Consider the following 16,978-nt stretch of genomic DNA (forward strand, 5'->3'; position numbering starts at 1 on the left):
ATATATATACGTGTGTGTATGTATCATACATATGATCAAATATCTTGCAAAGAAATGTGCATGTATTATCTTTATACATAATAATATTTTTAACATTAACACGCAACACGTACCAAATGATATTATAAAAAGCTTGTATATAAAATTAATAGCTTCCTTTATAAACACATATTATTTATATAAAAAATTTCAAGTTTATCTCATCAATTAAAAATTTATTAAGGATATTACATTACTTGTGTTCAAAATATAGAATTTTCTTTAAATTCTCATTTAAAATCAGGCTATATATCAGTATGTTAAACTCAACACAAATTCAACAATCATACGATATATATTTATCGAATTAAATATAACAAAAGGTACTTTACAATAATAGTAAAAAGAAACGTTTAAAAATATATCTCTACAAATAATGTACATACATTATTGACAAAATGTTAGTAATACAAATTTGCAAAGGGTGTCCAAGCTTTTTCTAGTCGAACAGTGTTGATGTATTGTATATATGAAAATAAGAAAAATATGTTATATAAGCATAAGTCATTTAGAGCTTAATTCAAAAGTTATAATTTAAATTACAAATTGTCATATTAACTTAGCAAAGATTGTATTTTAATTTTTAATCAATTGTATTTAGTATTTCGAGATGATGTAACAAATTCCAATCGATATCAGTTTCTTCGATGGAATTCTACTGATCGAAATGTAGAAAGTATTTTTAAACCAAGAATATGTGAGCATTCATAATGTGTATGGTTTGTGCGAAAGAAATATTTTAACTGCTGTAAGAGAATATCAATTAGATTTCTTGGCAGAAGAGTCAAGCATTGCTCAATTTTTTTGAATGTGCACTCACAATTATATGAAACAGTTCATTCCATTCTACAGCAGTGTGTCATACTTGCATTTGTTAAAACAGTAGACACTATAAAGAAGAAATTAAATGATTAATAATTTGGGTTATAAATTTTTAAAATAAAACTTTAAAAATAATATATATATATATATATGTTTATACAACATTACTTTCTTATTTTCATGCATAATATATGGTAACAATGTTTGACTGAAAAAACCTCTGACATCTTGTATATTCTCTTTTAAATATTAGTTGAAGATACGACTTGTGTTTGATTAGTTGTTGCACCAATGCAAATCGTATGTCTGGATTAAATAGTTTTCGATGATTATAAATATGTTAGAAGGTAGTAGCACACATACACATATAAAGAAAGCATGAGAAAGAGAGAGAGAGAGAGAGTGTGTGTGTGTGTGTGTGTGTGTGTGAGAGAGAAAGAGAAAGAAGTGCTTGATATCAATTCTATATATATTTATTATATAGTAAGTTTTTGAAAAGGTACAATATTCCGGTTAGGAAAATAAAACGTGATCTCTTTTTTGTTTAGGAATAAAGTTAATCCGCGTTTGCACCTGATTGCTTGCGTATTTATGCGAAGAAAATAAGAGAGAAAGAGAGACGATGTCCATCTTCCCTCATTTTTTGTCAACGTAGGAAGATGTAAGCATATTAGGCGTGTTAAAACTATATAGCAAGTTGCAAATATACTTATAAAAATCAAACACACACATATACGAATACACAGTTAAGGATAATCCGTGTGTCGTGTTATTAATTTAACGAAAGACAATATATATAATTTGCACATTTAATGTTTAAATTCTTATTTAGTTATTTATTGTTAAGCCCTTGCTATTAGATTTTTGATTTAATAACAAAAATAATGAATATTAAATCATGCCTATTTCTGTTGAGAAGTTACGTGTAAATAATTTAAATCGATCATTCATTTAATAAACAAGGATCATTAATTATCCCAAAATCACCCTTTATACACCTAAAACATATATCAAGATGTAGCAAAATATTGTATAAATAATATCGTCTGTATATATATATATATATACACGCATATATGAAAATTAAACTGATTAGTTAAAAATTGGTTTATCGTATAAGAAAAAAAGAAAAAAAATGAAAAATATGTAGAATATTTTGTAAATCGTATTAACGTATATCCATCGAACATCCCTAAGGACATCGTATAAACTTATTATTTAGATGAAAGATAAATCATGGTTTGGATGATATTAAATTATTAATACTGTGTACGTCATTTTAACTAATTAATACTGTGGATATATTCTCTCAAATTCGACTGATGAATATTATGCTATATATATATCAAAATAGCTACCTGCAAAATATAATTATTATTATTAATTCATATTCATATTCATATTTTAGCTATATAGTATAGTAGTACTATACTTTTTTACATATTTTTATGACACTCTTTAGGAATGTTAGTAATTTTTAAAAAGTATTTAACGTAGCAATATTTGATTACTTATATATTTTACCATGGGTAATTAATATTATTATATTTACTGGCATTTTCTTAGTTTAATAATTATTCAATAAATAATATTAAATATAAAATAAAATAAAATATATAGCCAGGAAGAATGCGTACACGCTAACAATGCGTGGAAATTTACAAACTGATATATATATATATATATTAAAACGTGTATATATAATATAATATAATTGTAGTGGTAATCAAGAAAAAAATATGATTTAAATATGCAAGTTGCGTACCTCATAGCATCTATGAAGGTGTAAGTGTTAATTTAATTCAATAAAAGAGAATTACATTTATTCGAGGTTTCATTCGCAAAAACTTTAATATCAAAGTTGTCATAGCTAAGTTAAAAGAAGAAACTTTAGTATCAAAGTTTTTTAAACAGCGGAAACTTATATTAAATGATAACAACTAATATTATTATTCACCGTTGCTACATACGTGCCTTGATTTGTAATTAATTTGTCGGAAGGGGAAAAAAAAAAAATTAAAAAGAAAAGAAAAGGAAGAAAAATATTAGGAAAATATATTTTTTCACATATTTTCTACCAAAGTAATAATCCCTGTGCGACATCGCATTACTCCAGTCGAGAAATTAAACGCATAATAAATTTTATTTATATGATATATCTAGCGCGTGTGTGTATAATAAAATGATCAACTCTGGGAGTTGCAATAATAAATAAATATCTTGTAAATATATATATACATATATATATACGTATGTATATATTTATAAATTGTCCTAACAGAATTATAAATTTCTGTTGAGAACAAATTATCTAATAATGTGATAAAGCGACATTAATAATTTTACCTAAAACATAATTCATTATCGAATAACACAGTTTTAATAATATTCTGTATTTAATTTGTTTTATATGTATATAGGTGTGTACGAGAAATATAACATATTATTTTTTAATCAATGGCCATAAGAAAAAAGTAAATATATTATTTTATATTTACTATGATTTTTAATAATTTTAACAGGAAAGTTTCTTTTTTTCATTTTGAAATAACTTTTTTAGAATCAATGTACATAATTAAATAGTTTTAAATGAAACCTCTGTGTTATTCCATAATAAATATAGCATTTTTGTATTCCGTATTTCTGAACATTCTATCGTTACATTATTTCATTTACATGTCTAAATTTGTTGTCATTGCGGTAAAAGCGGATGGCGATAGGAATTCAAAATTTCAGAACAAATTTAATGAAAAATAATCTTTTATTTTTTACACACGAAGGACTCGATAAACTTTGTTTGTGTTTTAGCATTATTTAAAAAAAAAAAAAAAAAAAAAAGAAAGAAAGAAAACAAAATAAGAAATTAAAACACACGGTCGTACCATCCGTTATTTGCTACGTAATTTATTATTAGATTGTGTATACGTGTGATTGTACTATTTTAAATATTATACAAATAATATATACATATATATATATATATACATATACATACATATATTTTTATATTTATATAAAGTGATGCAACCAAAACTGCAATTTTAAATAATATAAATTTCAAAAGAATTTTTTTTTTTTTTTCAATAATCTATATATATCTAATTAGTGCCCATGGGAATTATACATGAAAAATGATATTAACCATCATTTACAAATGACGATTCTTCGAGCGAAATTTTCCATAATAGATAAAAATGCTGTTCTTGTTGCGTCACCCTATATAATATCTATGATATAAAAATATATATGTATAATACTTATATATATAAATGAATATAAATATGTGTGCGTTTATAGATTTTCGATGGAAGGAGAAAGAAAAAGAAAAAAGATATAACAGAATTTTTGGTTTAGAATTAACAAGCATATATGTATGCAATATACATATGCATCTACAATTAAGAACTGAAAATTAATTCAGTAATGCTTGTCTCGCGTGTTGCTTCGGATTAATACGGATCTCTCATTTCAGAAAAATACGGAATAAAATATTTTTGACCTATGAATCAAGTGTTTTCCTTTTTTTATATAATATATAAAACCTGTATGTATATATTATATATTGATAAGTTGTTGAAATATAACAATAATATTACATTTACATTTTATTAATTAATTATTTATATTTTTAATTACATGTTGATTAGTTGAGATATAACAGTAAACTATATATTCACGTTTAATAAATTAATATTAATTGCAATATATATATATTTAATATCAAATATACGCGACAATTGAATTAAAATCTATGACAAAAATAATTTGTTTATTGTATTGTTTATTATAGTATACGTAAAAATATAATTATGTAGTCAAATTAATTATCAAAATAACAAAAAAACAATTAATAATTAAAGCACAAGGCTCGTATTTTTTGTGAAGGCTTACTAGAAGAAATTTCTTATAAAGGGAAACATAAACGCAGACGCAGTAAAGATATTGAGGCATGTAGTAGTGGTGATTATAGCATGAACGAACGTACCATACATTATATTTATAACATATATAATATTAAACAAAACAAAAAATTTAAATTCGAACATTCTCATAATTTGAAAATCAAATAAAAATTATCAACTTATGCAATTACATTATTTAGCTACAAATCAGGTAACAAAAAAAAATAATATATATAAATCATCTAGACAAATTTGTTTAAGATATAAATAATAAATAGTGTATGCATACGAATATAATTTATTATTTAAATAAGAAACAAAAAATAATATAATAAGAATACGAGGCCTGTTTTTCCATCAGGAAAGCTTACTGGAAGAGATTTGCAATGACGGGAAACAAACGCAGGCGCAGTTAAAGTATTGGGGTTTGTGGTGGTGGTGGTGGTGAACGAACGGAGAACGATAGCAAGCCTGGTAATCAATGACACGCCAGGGTGCTTAGATAGAAGCATTTCTATAGAATCGAGATAGTACGCGTTCCTCGCACGCGTAGAACGGTACACTTCGTTCTCGTTCGGTCATTTAACGAGCTTCTTCTAAAGCTTCTCAAAAGGAAGAGGAGGAACTCAGAGTAGTGAAAAACGTTTAACACATTTTCCAACAAACGTACACCACACAACTCCTAATCCATCCGAATATTTTACCCAATTTATTTGTATTCCTTTGTTTCCTATTAACGCTCGTCAACACATTTCTATTTGTTTTTCTTTTTTAAATGAGATTTTCAAAACGTGTTAGATAAACAATATATTGTTATTAGATTTTCGTTAATAGGGCAGCCATAAAACGTACAATTCAAGAATAGAAGTTAAGAAAAAAAGCGCCGTTAATTGTCATCAATAATTGTTGACCGATTTTGTCCTGAATTTTTGTTCCTTTCTTTTTTCTCTTCCTTCCTTCCTTTCTTTCTTTCTTTCTTTCTTTTCTACCAGTTCTTATTATTCTAATTTTTTCTTGTAGTTCTCTTTTTCCTTTATGTATATATATATTGTACGTAGCATTGTGTAGTAACGTTTCTCGACGTTATTGTTTCTCATTCTGCGTGGTTGACAATAAAATAAAAGGTTGTGGAGAGAGACCATGTACAATGGAAGGTTCAAATTTCGAACGCAGCGTAAACTTCGAGGAGAACCGTAAAGAAGGTATATTAATATTTTTTTTCTTTAACTGCATGTCAATATTCGTTCTTATTAATTATTAATAAATTTAAGAAGCCATTGCTTGAAATAACGCTGTTCGATGTGAAAGGGGTAACTTTATAAAATGTCTACGGTTGTATAAACCTGTTCCTTTTATTTTCAATTGTATACACGTTTTATTGTGACCTGCAAACCAAATTCGAAAATATTAATCGTTAAATATTTTTTTCTACGTATGTATATATGTACATGCTGTATGATTTATCTCTAAATAAAATGAATAGAATTTAGATCGAATTATACAAATTATGAAACATTTGCAGGTGGAATAAAAACGTGTGTAAAAAGATTGTATGATTCTAGTTGCTTTAGATTTATTTAATTTGTTTGTTAAATATTAAAAGAAGAAAAAAATATCGAAAGGGAGGCAATCGTATTCTAATTAAAAAAGAAAAAAAAAGAAAAAGAAAAGAAAAGAGAATAATGTGACAAGGGATATTTTTTTTAATCATTACTCTTCTCTAGTCACGCGATTCCATAATGAACATAAATTATTACGAGCTAGTTTAACGTATTTGTGCGAGAGTCAATTTTTCACAATTAAATATTTCTTTATATTTTTATTTTTTTCTAGTAAATATTTTATTCTAAATCTTACAATTAAAACGAAAGGTATCGTGTATAAAAGGAAAAAGAAAAGAAAAAAAGCAATGTCATTGTTCAAATTCAAAGCAAGCGATCCATTATGTTACGCGAAATTGTTTCGTGCACGCTCATGCTTATTAGCTTTTGCGGTCACATTTAAAAAAAACTAAAAAGAAATAATAAATGATAAAATAATAATAAGTAAAAAAGAAAGAAAAAGTAAATGAAGAAAATTAATTGAGTGCTTTGCTTCGAGCTTAATTTCGCACACAAATTATCTTATATTTTACCTTTATATATGGTTTCTTTCATTATTATTATCGTTGTTGTTGTTGTTATTGTTATTATTATTGTTGTTTTGGAAGATGGTAAGTGTCGAATGAAATTGTACATCCAAAATAATTATCTTGACTTATTGAAAATCTCCACAATTAAATATTCCATAATATTTAACATTATTAACAAGATCGTCGTAACGTGTTCAACTAAAAAAGAAAAAAAAAACTAAAGGAATGCAGTTATATACTCGACCATCAAAATAAACTCATTTGAGTGAACTTAAAAGCAGACACGTGTGGTCGTATACCTTGAAAAGTATCCTTTTACAAGGATGACTGATTTTTTTAGAATCCAGAGTGAAATCATGGAGCGATTTAATCGCTACAACTACTACAACTACTGGTATCTACTGCTACTACTGCTAAGACAGATCTTCTTTCACGTGCCTTCTTCTTCTTCTTCTTCTACTTCTTCTTCATCATCCTCCTGATTATCTTCTTCTGGCGAATCATCTTCCATTGCCTGTTCCGTGCGATTTCATTTAAATTAAATCAATCGTTTCCTGATAATTTGTGGATATGCTGATCGATAACATTGAAAAATGTTTCAAAGAGCAAATTTAAACATGGGTAGCGGAAATGTTGGGGAAGTAGCAACGATATTTCATCCCCGACGATCTCGTGCACCAAGTATAGTCCTTAGCGAGGATCAACAGAACCATGGTCCAATTGCCAGTCCTATTCAAGTTGTGCTGGATTCGACAGGTAAGACACATTTATAGGAGCCAAAAGTTACTACTACGAATATACGAACCATATTTAAATATAAACGGGTTGTCTCCTTTAAGTTCAATATCATTTAAATCAATGTTCTCAGTCCAGATTGAACTAATTTATTCCTAACAATATAATAACCCAAATGCTTCAATTATAAGATTTTAATGAAACTTTATTCACTTAATATTTATTAAAGATATTGTTTTTATTGTAATGAAACATTAAATGAGACACCTCGTAATACGTATAGAATAAAACAAAAGAGAGAACACATAGAAAAACTTGGTTTCATCAAAAATGATTTCCTCTACATTATACCAGTGTTACGTTAAGAGCATAAGAAGCCAAGAGGAATTTTTACAACCGGGGTGATGTCTTATCTTCAGGGTACGCGTTTTGTGGTAGTTTTTATGGTTTAGAGAGTTCTAGAATAGAATAAAAAGTGTATACCGTATATATATATCTGACGTTCATAAATCATCGGGCACTTTAATCATAAATATTTAAATTTTCATTATTCTACATACTATTTATTAAATCAAATATGAAATGTATATAACTAGCTGTCCGATATGACTCATGAACGATAGTACAAATATACGAGGAGTTCATGTTCGCTTTGATTTAGTTCATTTATAGCAATATCAATGAAAGAGCTTCGTTCTTTGCATTGAAAGCAATTAAATGGCTGGGTAATAACTTGCCGGGCACACACTTTTTCTTAATGGAACACAATCGCTGAACTAAAAACAATAAATATATTTGTTAATTATTTGTATAATAGCACCGCTTATTGCTATTCATTAATATTACACATTAATATACATACACACATCATTCATTTGTTATTTCTTCACATTGTTGCTTTGCTCATACTCATCATTTTTTGTTTCTTTTTTGTTTAATTTGATTATACGTAAAATATACTAATTTAGATGTTTATTATTTCAGAGTGCGAGCAACAGCAAGGTTGCAGCGTCGCTGGTGGATGCGGTGATTCAGCATCAAGTTGTAGATCTTTAGAAACAAGTGGTAGCGGTGTAGGTTCTGGAACTGGTACTGGTATCGCTACCGGAAGTACAGGAGGACCTGGTGGTGGTGGAGGAGGAGGTCAGGGACATGGTTCTTCTTTAAGTCAAACTCAACCTACGTGTAATGTGACTACACCTTCTGTAGCTTATCAACAATCCAGACCGAACAAACTCTCCGCTTGTTATGCATCCTGTTGTGCAGAATCTGCAAAAAAAGTATATAATTTATTTCATTTATTTTGAATTAATTAATTATTATTATTTATTGTCCATATGTTATATTATATACTAGAAAAAAAAGGCACATAGAAAATATTTATACTTATTTTTTTCTTCTTCGATTATTTCAGATATATTTTGGCGTGTGTGTTACAATATGTGTGACAGCTAGCTGGGTTGGAGCAACTCATTGCATAAAATATTTATACTTTCATAAACAAACGAGCCCTAGTTATACATCCGCATCAAATGTCTCCGTTACCGAGCCCCGTCATCAGCATGTAATTAGACACGGTGCTTCAATTCTTTAAGACACTCTTTTCTCACTGCCAAGAGGCCTTTACCCACTTCTCATTTTCTTATCTTATATTCGTCTTATTTAATTGGATGCACACGATTACGTTCTTTCATTTATACAATTCAAATCTTATTTTCTATTAGTTGCTTTAAAAAGAAAAAAATAATACCATCATTTAGATAAAATACAAAAAAAAGAACACAATATTCTTAATTTAGATGTTATAACTTTATCATTATAATTAACATTAATATTTCATTGTAGACTGTGCTTCCATACAATGCACCCTTCTTCACAACATGGTTCTGCACGAACTGGGAAGTATTATACTTTCCAGTTTATTTCATTTGCCGAGCAGTTAGAACTAAATGTACGACGCCATCAGAAATATTAGCAGAAAGTCTTCGTGGATTTCGAGACAAGGGTTTCACTGGTGGACGTTTCCTCGTTAAATGTAGTCTCTTTTGTGGACTTTGGGTTGTTACTAATTACATGTACATCTACTCATTAAGGATACTTTTGGCTACTGACGTTATGGCTTTGTTTGCTACCAATGTTTCCTGCGTTTATCTTTTATCTTGGGTGATCCTTCACGAACAATTTGTTGGAGTTAGGGTAAGATTATAGATAATGGAAATATTTAAGTGTTTCTATTTGAATTTTACATCCTGCATATATTATATGATTTTATATATAAATATTCATCAAATTTATTATAGATAGTAGCAGTGATCCTGTGCAATACTGGTATAGCTCTTTTAGCTTACATGGATGGTATAACAGGAAGTCCCACATTGGGTGGCGTAGTACTAGCAACAACAGCAGCAGCTGGATCTGCTGTTTACAAAGTAACGACTCTGTAAAAAACTTTCGAACATTTCATTGAAAAGATAGAGGAAAATATAATTCCAAGAACAAATACCTTTTTTTCTTTTTTTTTTCTTTTTTATTTCCAGGTGGTATTTAAGAAAGTTATAGGAGAAACGACTTTTGGCCAAATGTCATTATTCTTTTCTCTGATTGGTCTTTGCAACGCTGCCCTTTTATGGCCAATCTGTTTGGCCCTTTATTTCTCGGGTGCTGAAAGCGTAAATTGGACTCGATTACCATGGGCAGCTCTTTTGTCAGCCAGCATACTTCATCTAGGTCTGATCATGTATTGACTTCTTTCAATTAATATTCTATAGCCTATTCCCTCTCTCTTTCTTTCTCTCACTCTATTCTAATGTGATGCTGGTGAACGATAACACAATTTAAAGGAATTAGTAAACCTTTTAGAATTATTAATTAAGTAAGCACTCATTATGTTACAGTTGCAAATATGTTAGGAAACTTCAGCATCGCACTTACTTATGATCTATTCATTACACTTGGTCTGATAACTGCTGTTCCTGTTTCAGCAGGTATGTACATCGATAACAATACACCACAGTCTTTGCATCGCATTTACGTTTTTTTTCTTTTATTGGGCATAGCGCACAATTTGATCATTATTTTAATGAGTTCATTCTAAAGGAAGAAAAGTAATTAGTTATTTATGTATATATACATATATTTATATATATTAATCATTTTCTAATGAAATTTAAATTTACAGAAATACAATTAATTAATGAGAATGCTGCATACCATTTAATATCTATATATGTATTTATACAATATATATGCATGACCTCACTTATCACGTAAAAGATCTTTCGAAGGAATATACTGTTTCTCAGAAACTTCATTGAGATCATTCCTAATTCATTTAGATATCATCAATGAAGTTCCAGAGGAACAGTCATACAAATTCGAAAGTTTTATTAAAGAAGAAGAAAAAAAAGAAAAAAAAACTGATGTGTGTATTTACTTATGCACGTAAGAAGTTATACTTTTTTAGCGTACCAAAACGAATATAACTTTTATAACATCAAAAATAACTTCAATTTGCCCGCGCATCGTAAATATCGACAACTTCGTGGTGTCGATTTTTCGGTCGCATTTAACTTCACTTTCCAAAACGCGCCAAAAGAAGTATAACTTCAAAAAATAAGGAAAACACGACGACTGCAATGTTAGTAATCGCCCCGTTGAAATGATTGCATAGCTCTGGATGTCGTTCTGTATGGAGCGCACTTCATGGGCATGAAGCTGGCCGGAATGATCTTCATTGCTGTCGGCTTCTTTCTCGTGATGTTCCCAGACAACTGGCCCGATTACATAACAAGACTCCTTCGGTATGCACACTATGATATTTTTTATTATAAAGCAATTATGTGGTATGCACTTTACAATCCAAAGTATTACAAATTTTATTTTAAGTTCTTATTATATTTATTATTATTAGCATTTAGTTTGATCTTTTAGTGATATTCTTCTCTATCTATCTATCTACCTGTCTATCTATCTATCTATCTATCTATATCTTATTTATATATTTTTATATGTATATACAATATGAGTATTTTATATCAAATGATAGATATATAGATAAGATGCATAAAAAGTGTGCACGTATGGGCACAATATACACACATTTATATTCTTGCAAGAATATGAAAATAATTATTTTTGTTTAATCTTCTTTCGCACCTAGATAGAGGGCAAGAATGTAGTCTCACTTAATAAGTAGGATACGCTTTGTATTTTATAATGATTGCCTTATAGGAATATTCTCCATCTTCTTCTTCTTCTTCTTCTTCTTCTTCTTCTTATTCTTATTCTTTTTTCTTCCTTTATCGCGCGTCCTTCCTTAATTAGAAAAATTTAATGTGGAAATGTTTAGAAAAAGCTTTTATATCTCCTTTTTATGTTTAAAGTTGATCTAACCATCGTGAAATATTTCAAAACGTTTCTTATGGTAATCAGAAGACACTTTTCGTGAACAATCGTTGAGGTCTTTTTTAAAAATATTTGACTAAAAGATATCTCGATGATGAACCAGCTTCCAACAAGAAGAATAAGAAAGAAAATAAGAACTTAGATATATAATTTGTTTCTTTAGAATACATACATAGGGAAAAAAAGTTCTATCCAAACTCTTTCTGAAAGTCAGCATTAATTGTAGAGATTTTCTTTCGCATGTAGAGAGCCAATTTGTGCATCCGTGCGATATTTTTAAGATGTTTTAAAAAAAAAAACCAAGCATTGGTATTGTTTTACAGGGTGCCTGGAATATGCAACAAATGTAAAGTGTAGTTTATAAAAGAGAAAAGAGAAAAAGAATAGAAAGAAATAATATTATAGAGAAATATATTTTAAGTAATTTATTGATGATCATCGATAAGTACGATGAAACAATAATAACAATATATATTTTTTATAATTACTTTAGATGTGACTTCGATGACATCTCGTAAATTAAAGTAATATTCGATTTCCTTTATAAATATATATATATTTTTTTTCTTTTTCATTTTCATTTTTTATTGGGGTATACTAGTTGTCGCGTTATAGCAATAAAATCTTATATTATGTTTTATATATATATATATATATATATATATATATATATATATATAAAATCACGTTATATACTCGTTATATACTCGTTATATTATATTCAAATAAGTCCTACGAATATTTCAAGAGTTAACATTAATAATAGACAAATATATACATATATATTGTGTCGACAATAATGCATTGTCGAATTATTATCGATTAAGGAAAAAAAAGAAAGAAAAAAAAAACACACACACAATTGCAAGAATTTAGAATATTATAAAAGATATTAAAAAGAAAAACAAACCCCAAACAGTATACGACTTGACGAGTAATTCTCATTATCCTAGCTAGCTAGTTGACCTCTTTTTTAATCTTGCATAACAATAACGAAAAGAATTATTTTTATTTTCTCTTGAAAAAAAAAATCGAATTATTTATCCCCCATTTAATAAGATTTTTGAATTATCTAACGATAACTCAAAATTTATATGTATCTGACGTTTATTGATATATTAGAAATATCGATAGGTTTTATTACACATGGGAATTTTAATTAGAGAGGTATTTTACAGAGGAGATATCATTTGTCTTACTTTAATTATTATTTTAATTAATTATTAATTGGAAATCTAACACAAGCCGAATTGCTTGTACCGCTTAAATGTGTTATGTGTGAATCGACATCAACACTTCATCGCTCGCTTCCCAACTATCAGGATCCATTATATGCTGTTACAGAAACATTATCCTCATGAGTCACAATTCAAGGTAAGAAAATACATATCGCCTAATAAACGTCCGGCTAACTGACAATACAGAAAATTCATATTTTAATCTTTTAATAATCTAGAAAATATTTAATTTATTTATCGTTAAAACCTTTACCAAAGCTGTTTTCTAAGACCCTTACAAGTAATCAAGAAATAACTTTTATCTTTACAAAAAAAAAATATGTAAGAAAATCTGTTATCGATCATAACAATTTATATTTATATTTTTTATATATTTATATAGAAAGTTTTTTTCTTTTTATAAAGTAACGAATTTTCTGTATAGTAAATGAGCGTAAGGACAATATAAATGGCGGCATGATTTATCCCTCTGATATAAAATTCAATTGAATTTTTGTATACGTAAAACATGTTGCTTGAGCGTGGTGTGTGAATGCATGAGCTTTTCCTCCAAAATACAAAATTGATTAGTGTCATTTCTTCTCTTTTTCCTTTTTCTCTCTCTTTTATTTCTTTCCTTCTTTATTTCTCTTTCATTCACTTTTTGCTACTCACCGTTCTTTTAAACACAAATCTGGATTTCAAAGCTACCGAGCAATCACTAAATAAAAGCTTTAACGTAAAACTCACATGCTTATGATTAATCTCAATGTAATATATATATATATATGTTATTTTAATATTGAATTATATTATAATAATAATAATAATGTTTATCCATTTTAAAATGTTGAGAGGAAAAAAAAAGAAAAGAAATTTATTAAGAAATTAAATTATTTATCTTCTCCGCGTTCTGATTTCTCCTTTCTCATATTTTCATATCTTCTATTAAAATTGCATTCTGCCATTATATTTTTTACATTTTGTATTTTATTTTTCTTCTTATATTCTTTTAAATACAACGATTCAATAGTTCAGATTCGTTTACCTTTTTCCCTGCGTTATTATCTAAACAATTTATGTTATATTAAATCCCAATGAGATTCCTGTTACGACATTGAGAGTGCCTGCGAATTATTCTATCGTCTCTTTCTCTATCTCTTTCTCTATTTTTTTTTTTCTTCTATATATATATTTTTCTTTGTAATACCAAATGATATAAAACGGTGGAACGAACGAAAGGAACAAACGAATGAAATATATAAAAAAGAAAACAATTATATCACGGAAATTAAATTCCTAACGAAAAGGAGAAAAGTCTAGATTTATTAGAGTCTCCCTCCTCCTCCTCCCCCTCCCCCTTGTTCGAAAAGGAGATCCAAACTCGAGAGAAATGAGATATCATTGATCATTGATCTATGGTGGCCCTTGATACGCAGTACGACGCAGTGCCAGCCACGAAGAACAACAGTTAGGAGCAGAATGAGTCAACAATGGCAGTATAGGTTGAGGAGCTATGGGGTTGCGAGCTTGCATGGGGATGGACAAACTCTTCTCCCAATAACTGCTAATAACAACAACAATAACAACAACAACAACAGCAATAACAACAACAACAACAACCAAAACACTGCCACCAGCTCGAATTTTAACAATCGACATGTTAACACATCGTCTCAACAGAACAGCTCGACCCCATCTTCCGAATCCCAATCGCACCGGTGCTTCCCTATCCCAACCACGATTTCAACCTCGACCTCGACCTCGACCTCAACTGCCATCGTCACCAACAACCATCGTTGATTGATCATCGACGTCTTCTAGGACGCAGAAAGGTATGAGAGAACAAACACAGTTAGACTCGGATCAAACTCATGCGTTCATCGTTCAAAGTTTTCTTCTTCTATGAGAAACTTCTGATCAGAATTATTTTTCTATGAAATTAAATATATATATATATATAATAATTAATTATACGATAATTTATATATACTATTTAAAAATGTATCTCTAAATAATTAACTTACTTTATTTGTATTTAACTTAATAATTATGTTCCTTTCAAATTGATTTCTCTCTTTATTTAATGATCTTCGAGTTGGAATCTTATATATATGTGTGAATAATAGATCAATGTTCTCGTATTTGACACACGTCGACAATTCTTTATCCGAGGCTGACTGTATTTGTAATTTAATAATCTCCAGTTTCCCTCCTACGAGAAGATTTGATTATTTAATAATATAGGAAGTAATTTGTTATTGAAAGATTTACAGGATGCATTTGCATAAGATTCTAGCGTAATGTTTTAAATTTTCCTGCATTCTACAAGGATTACATATACGGTATCATTTTCAAGTGTAAATTTAATACTACAACATATGCAATCCTTGGACACAGTGGACCATTTAAAGCGTTATCGAATTTATTATGTATACATTTTTTTTTTTAAAAACGATCAAAGAAAATTTCAATTATTTTTTTGTATCTACCTCCACATTTTTTTTATTAATATTTGAATAATAATTCAAAATATACAATAGATAAAAATTAAGATACTTTCAACGTTAGTAAGTATTTTGTTTTTCGGATTTTAAATAAAAAATATAATATTAATATTAAGCAGCTAGAGAAAATGCTTTAATTCCTCTTAATCCCAATAATGCTATCTGAGAATTGTTTATTATGAAAATGTTGTATAATTGCCTTATTGAAAATTAATTATGATAAGATTGATTGATTGTATTAACGAAAGTAAAAAAAAAACAATTTTTGTGTGTACTACACAACCAACGTGTAAAACACATATATAAATGTATTTTTGATGAATTAGTTTTTTTCTTCATATTCGGCATCTCCTACCTGTAGTGTGATTAGAGTGTGGTATGTTTAATATATTACCCCCGTTTTTGTTTTGTAACTTTATTTTGAATGTTATATGCATACTTTACTTACACATTTATAGATATGGAATGAAGCATCGTGAGGTGTGATGATATTCAATTTAATCTTGATGTATATCGATGAACGATGATATTTACATTACATCCCCAAGTAGAATTCCAATAAGATTTCTATTTTTATATACTTTCATTAATTATAAAATTGCAGAGAAACTATATTCATTGGAACAGTATCATCATTCTTCGTTATTATAAAACCTACAAAAATAGAAATATTCTGTATTCATACTGTCGACGTTAAATGATCTTTTTAAATCTTGATAACACAATATCATTGCAGAATGTTTCTTTATTGTGGTTCTACTACACCATGTTGATGTGAAAATCGAGCTCGTGAAATAGTAAAGAAAAAAGAAAAAAAACAAATGATTGCAGTGTGATATTTGCATGTTCAATTTGTTGTCTGTAAGAATAAATACATCAATAACGGTTAATCAAAATTAATTCTGTTCACAGATGGAGTAGGAGACATAGGCATATGCCAGGTGGTGCATCTCGTGATGTGATAGATTATCGAACAGGATATATTAAGTCTCATCTACGTTCGCCATCAGGAAGGGTTCGGTGACTAATTGTAAGTGCATCATTTGTAAAAGCATTAACCAAGTTTCAAGTTCCAATCATCAAAAAAGTCCTGTCTAAGGTATTGTGAACATAATAATGTTATGATTAGGAAAAAAATGGGGGGACAAAAAAAATAAAAAGGAAAGGAAGACAGAATAATTTGATTTAACGATAAGATTGTTAACACACAAATATATATAT

General features: G+C 28.3%; 2 protein-coding genes across 9 annotated transcripts in view; both read left to right on the plus strand.

The window, feature by feature from the left end:
* Positions 1-1,840, plus strand: part of LOC106787406 (serine/arginine repetitive matrix protein 1-like) — a 7,395-nt gene extending 5,555 nt beyond the window's left edge. Inside the window, exon 8 of the mRNA XM_014749743.1 lies at positions 1,410-1,840. Within this exon, the coding sequence (XP_014605229.1) occupies positions 1,410-1,415 (6 nt within the window). The 3' untranslated portion in view covers positions 1,416-1,840. The remainder of the gene's footprint in view (positions 1-1,409) is intronic.
* A 3,066-nt stretch (positions 1,841-4,906) lies between these two features.
* LOC106787376 (putative thiamine transporter SLC35F3) lies at positions 4,907-16,917 on the plus strand. 8 transcript variants are annotated; one of them, XM_014749690.1, is made up of 12 exons: positions 5,877-5,965; positions 7,235-7,650; positions 7,984-8,049; positions 8,614-8,909; positions 9,044-9,193; positions 9,475-9,825; positions 9,930-10,058; positions 10,167-10,356; positions 10,524-10,613; positions 11,300-11,429; positions 14,690-15,085; positions 16,670-16,754. In XM_014749690.1, exons 3-11 carry the CDS (start codon positions 8,034-8,036, stop codon positions 15,051-15,053), a joined length of 1,716 nt encoding a protein of 571 aa, XP_014605176.1. In that variant the 5' UTR covers positions 5,877-5,965; positions 7,235-7,650; positions 7,984-8,033; the 3' UTR covers positions 15,054-15,085; positions 16,670-16,754. The 8 variants fall into 8 exon arrangements, with proteins under 8 accessions (XP_014605174.1, XP_014605175.1, XP_014605176.1 ...); XM_014749688.1 differs by lacking the exons at positions 7,235-7,650; positions 7,984-8,049 and adding an exon at positions 4,907-4,974 and having other exon boundaries at positions 5,125-5,965; XM_014749691.1 differs by lacking the exons at positions 7,984-8,049; positions 14,690-15,085 and adding an exon at positions 13,378-13,407 and having other exon boundaries at positions 16,670-16,917.
* The last annotated feature ends 61 nt before the right edge of the window (positions 16,918-16,978 follow it).

This window comes from Polistes canadensis, unplaced genomic scaffold, assembly GCF_001313835.1.
Source record: "Polistes canadensis isolate GaletaPanama2010 unplaced genomic scaffold, ASM131383v1 scaffold_99, whole genome shotgun sequence".
In the NCBI taxonomy this organism is placed as follows: Eukaryota; Metazoa; Arthropoda; class Insecta; order Hymenoptera; family Vespidae; genus Polistes; species Polistes canadensis.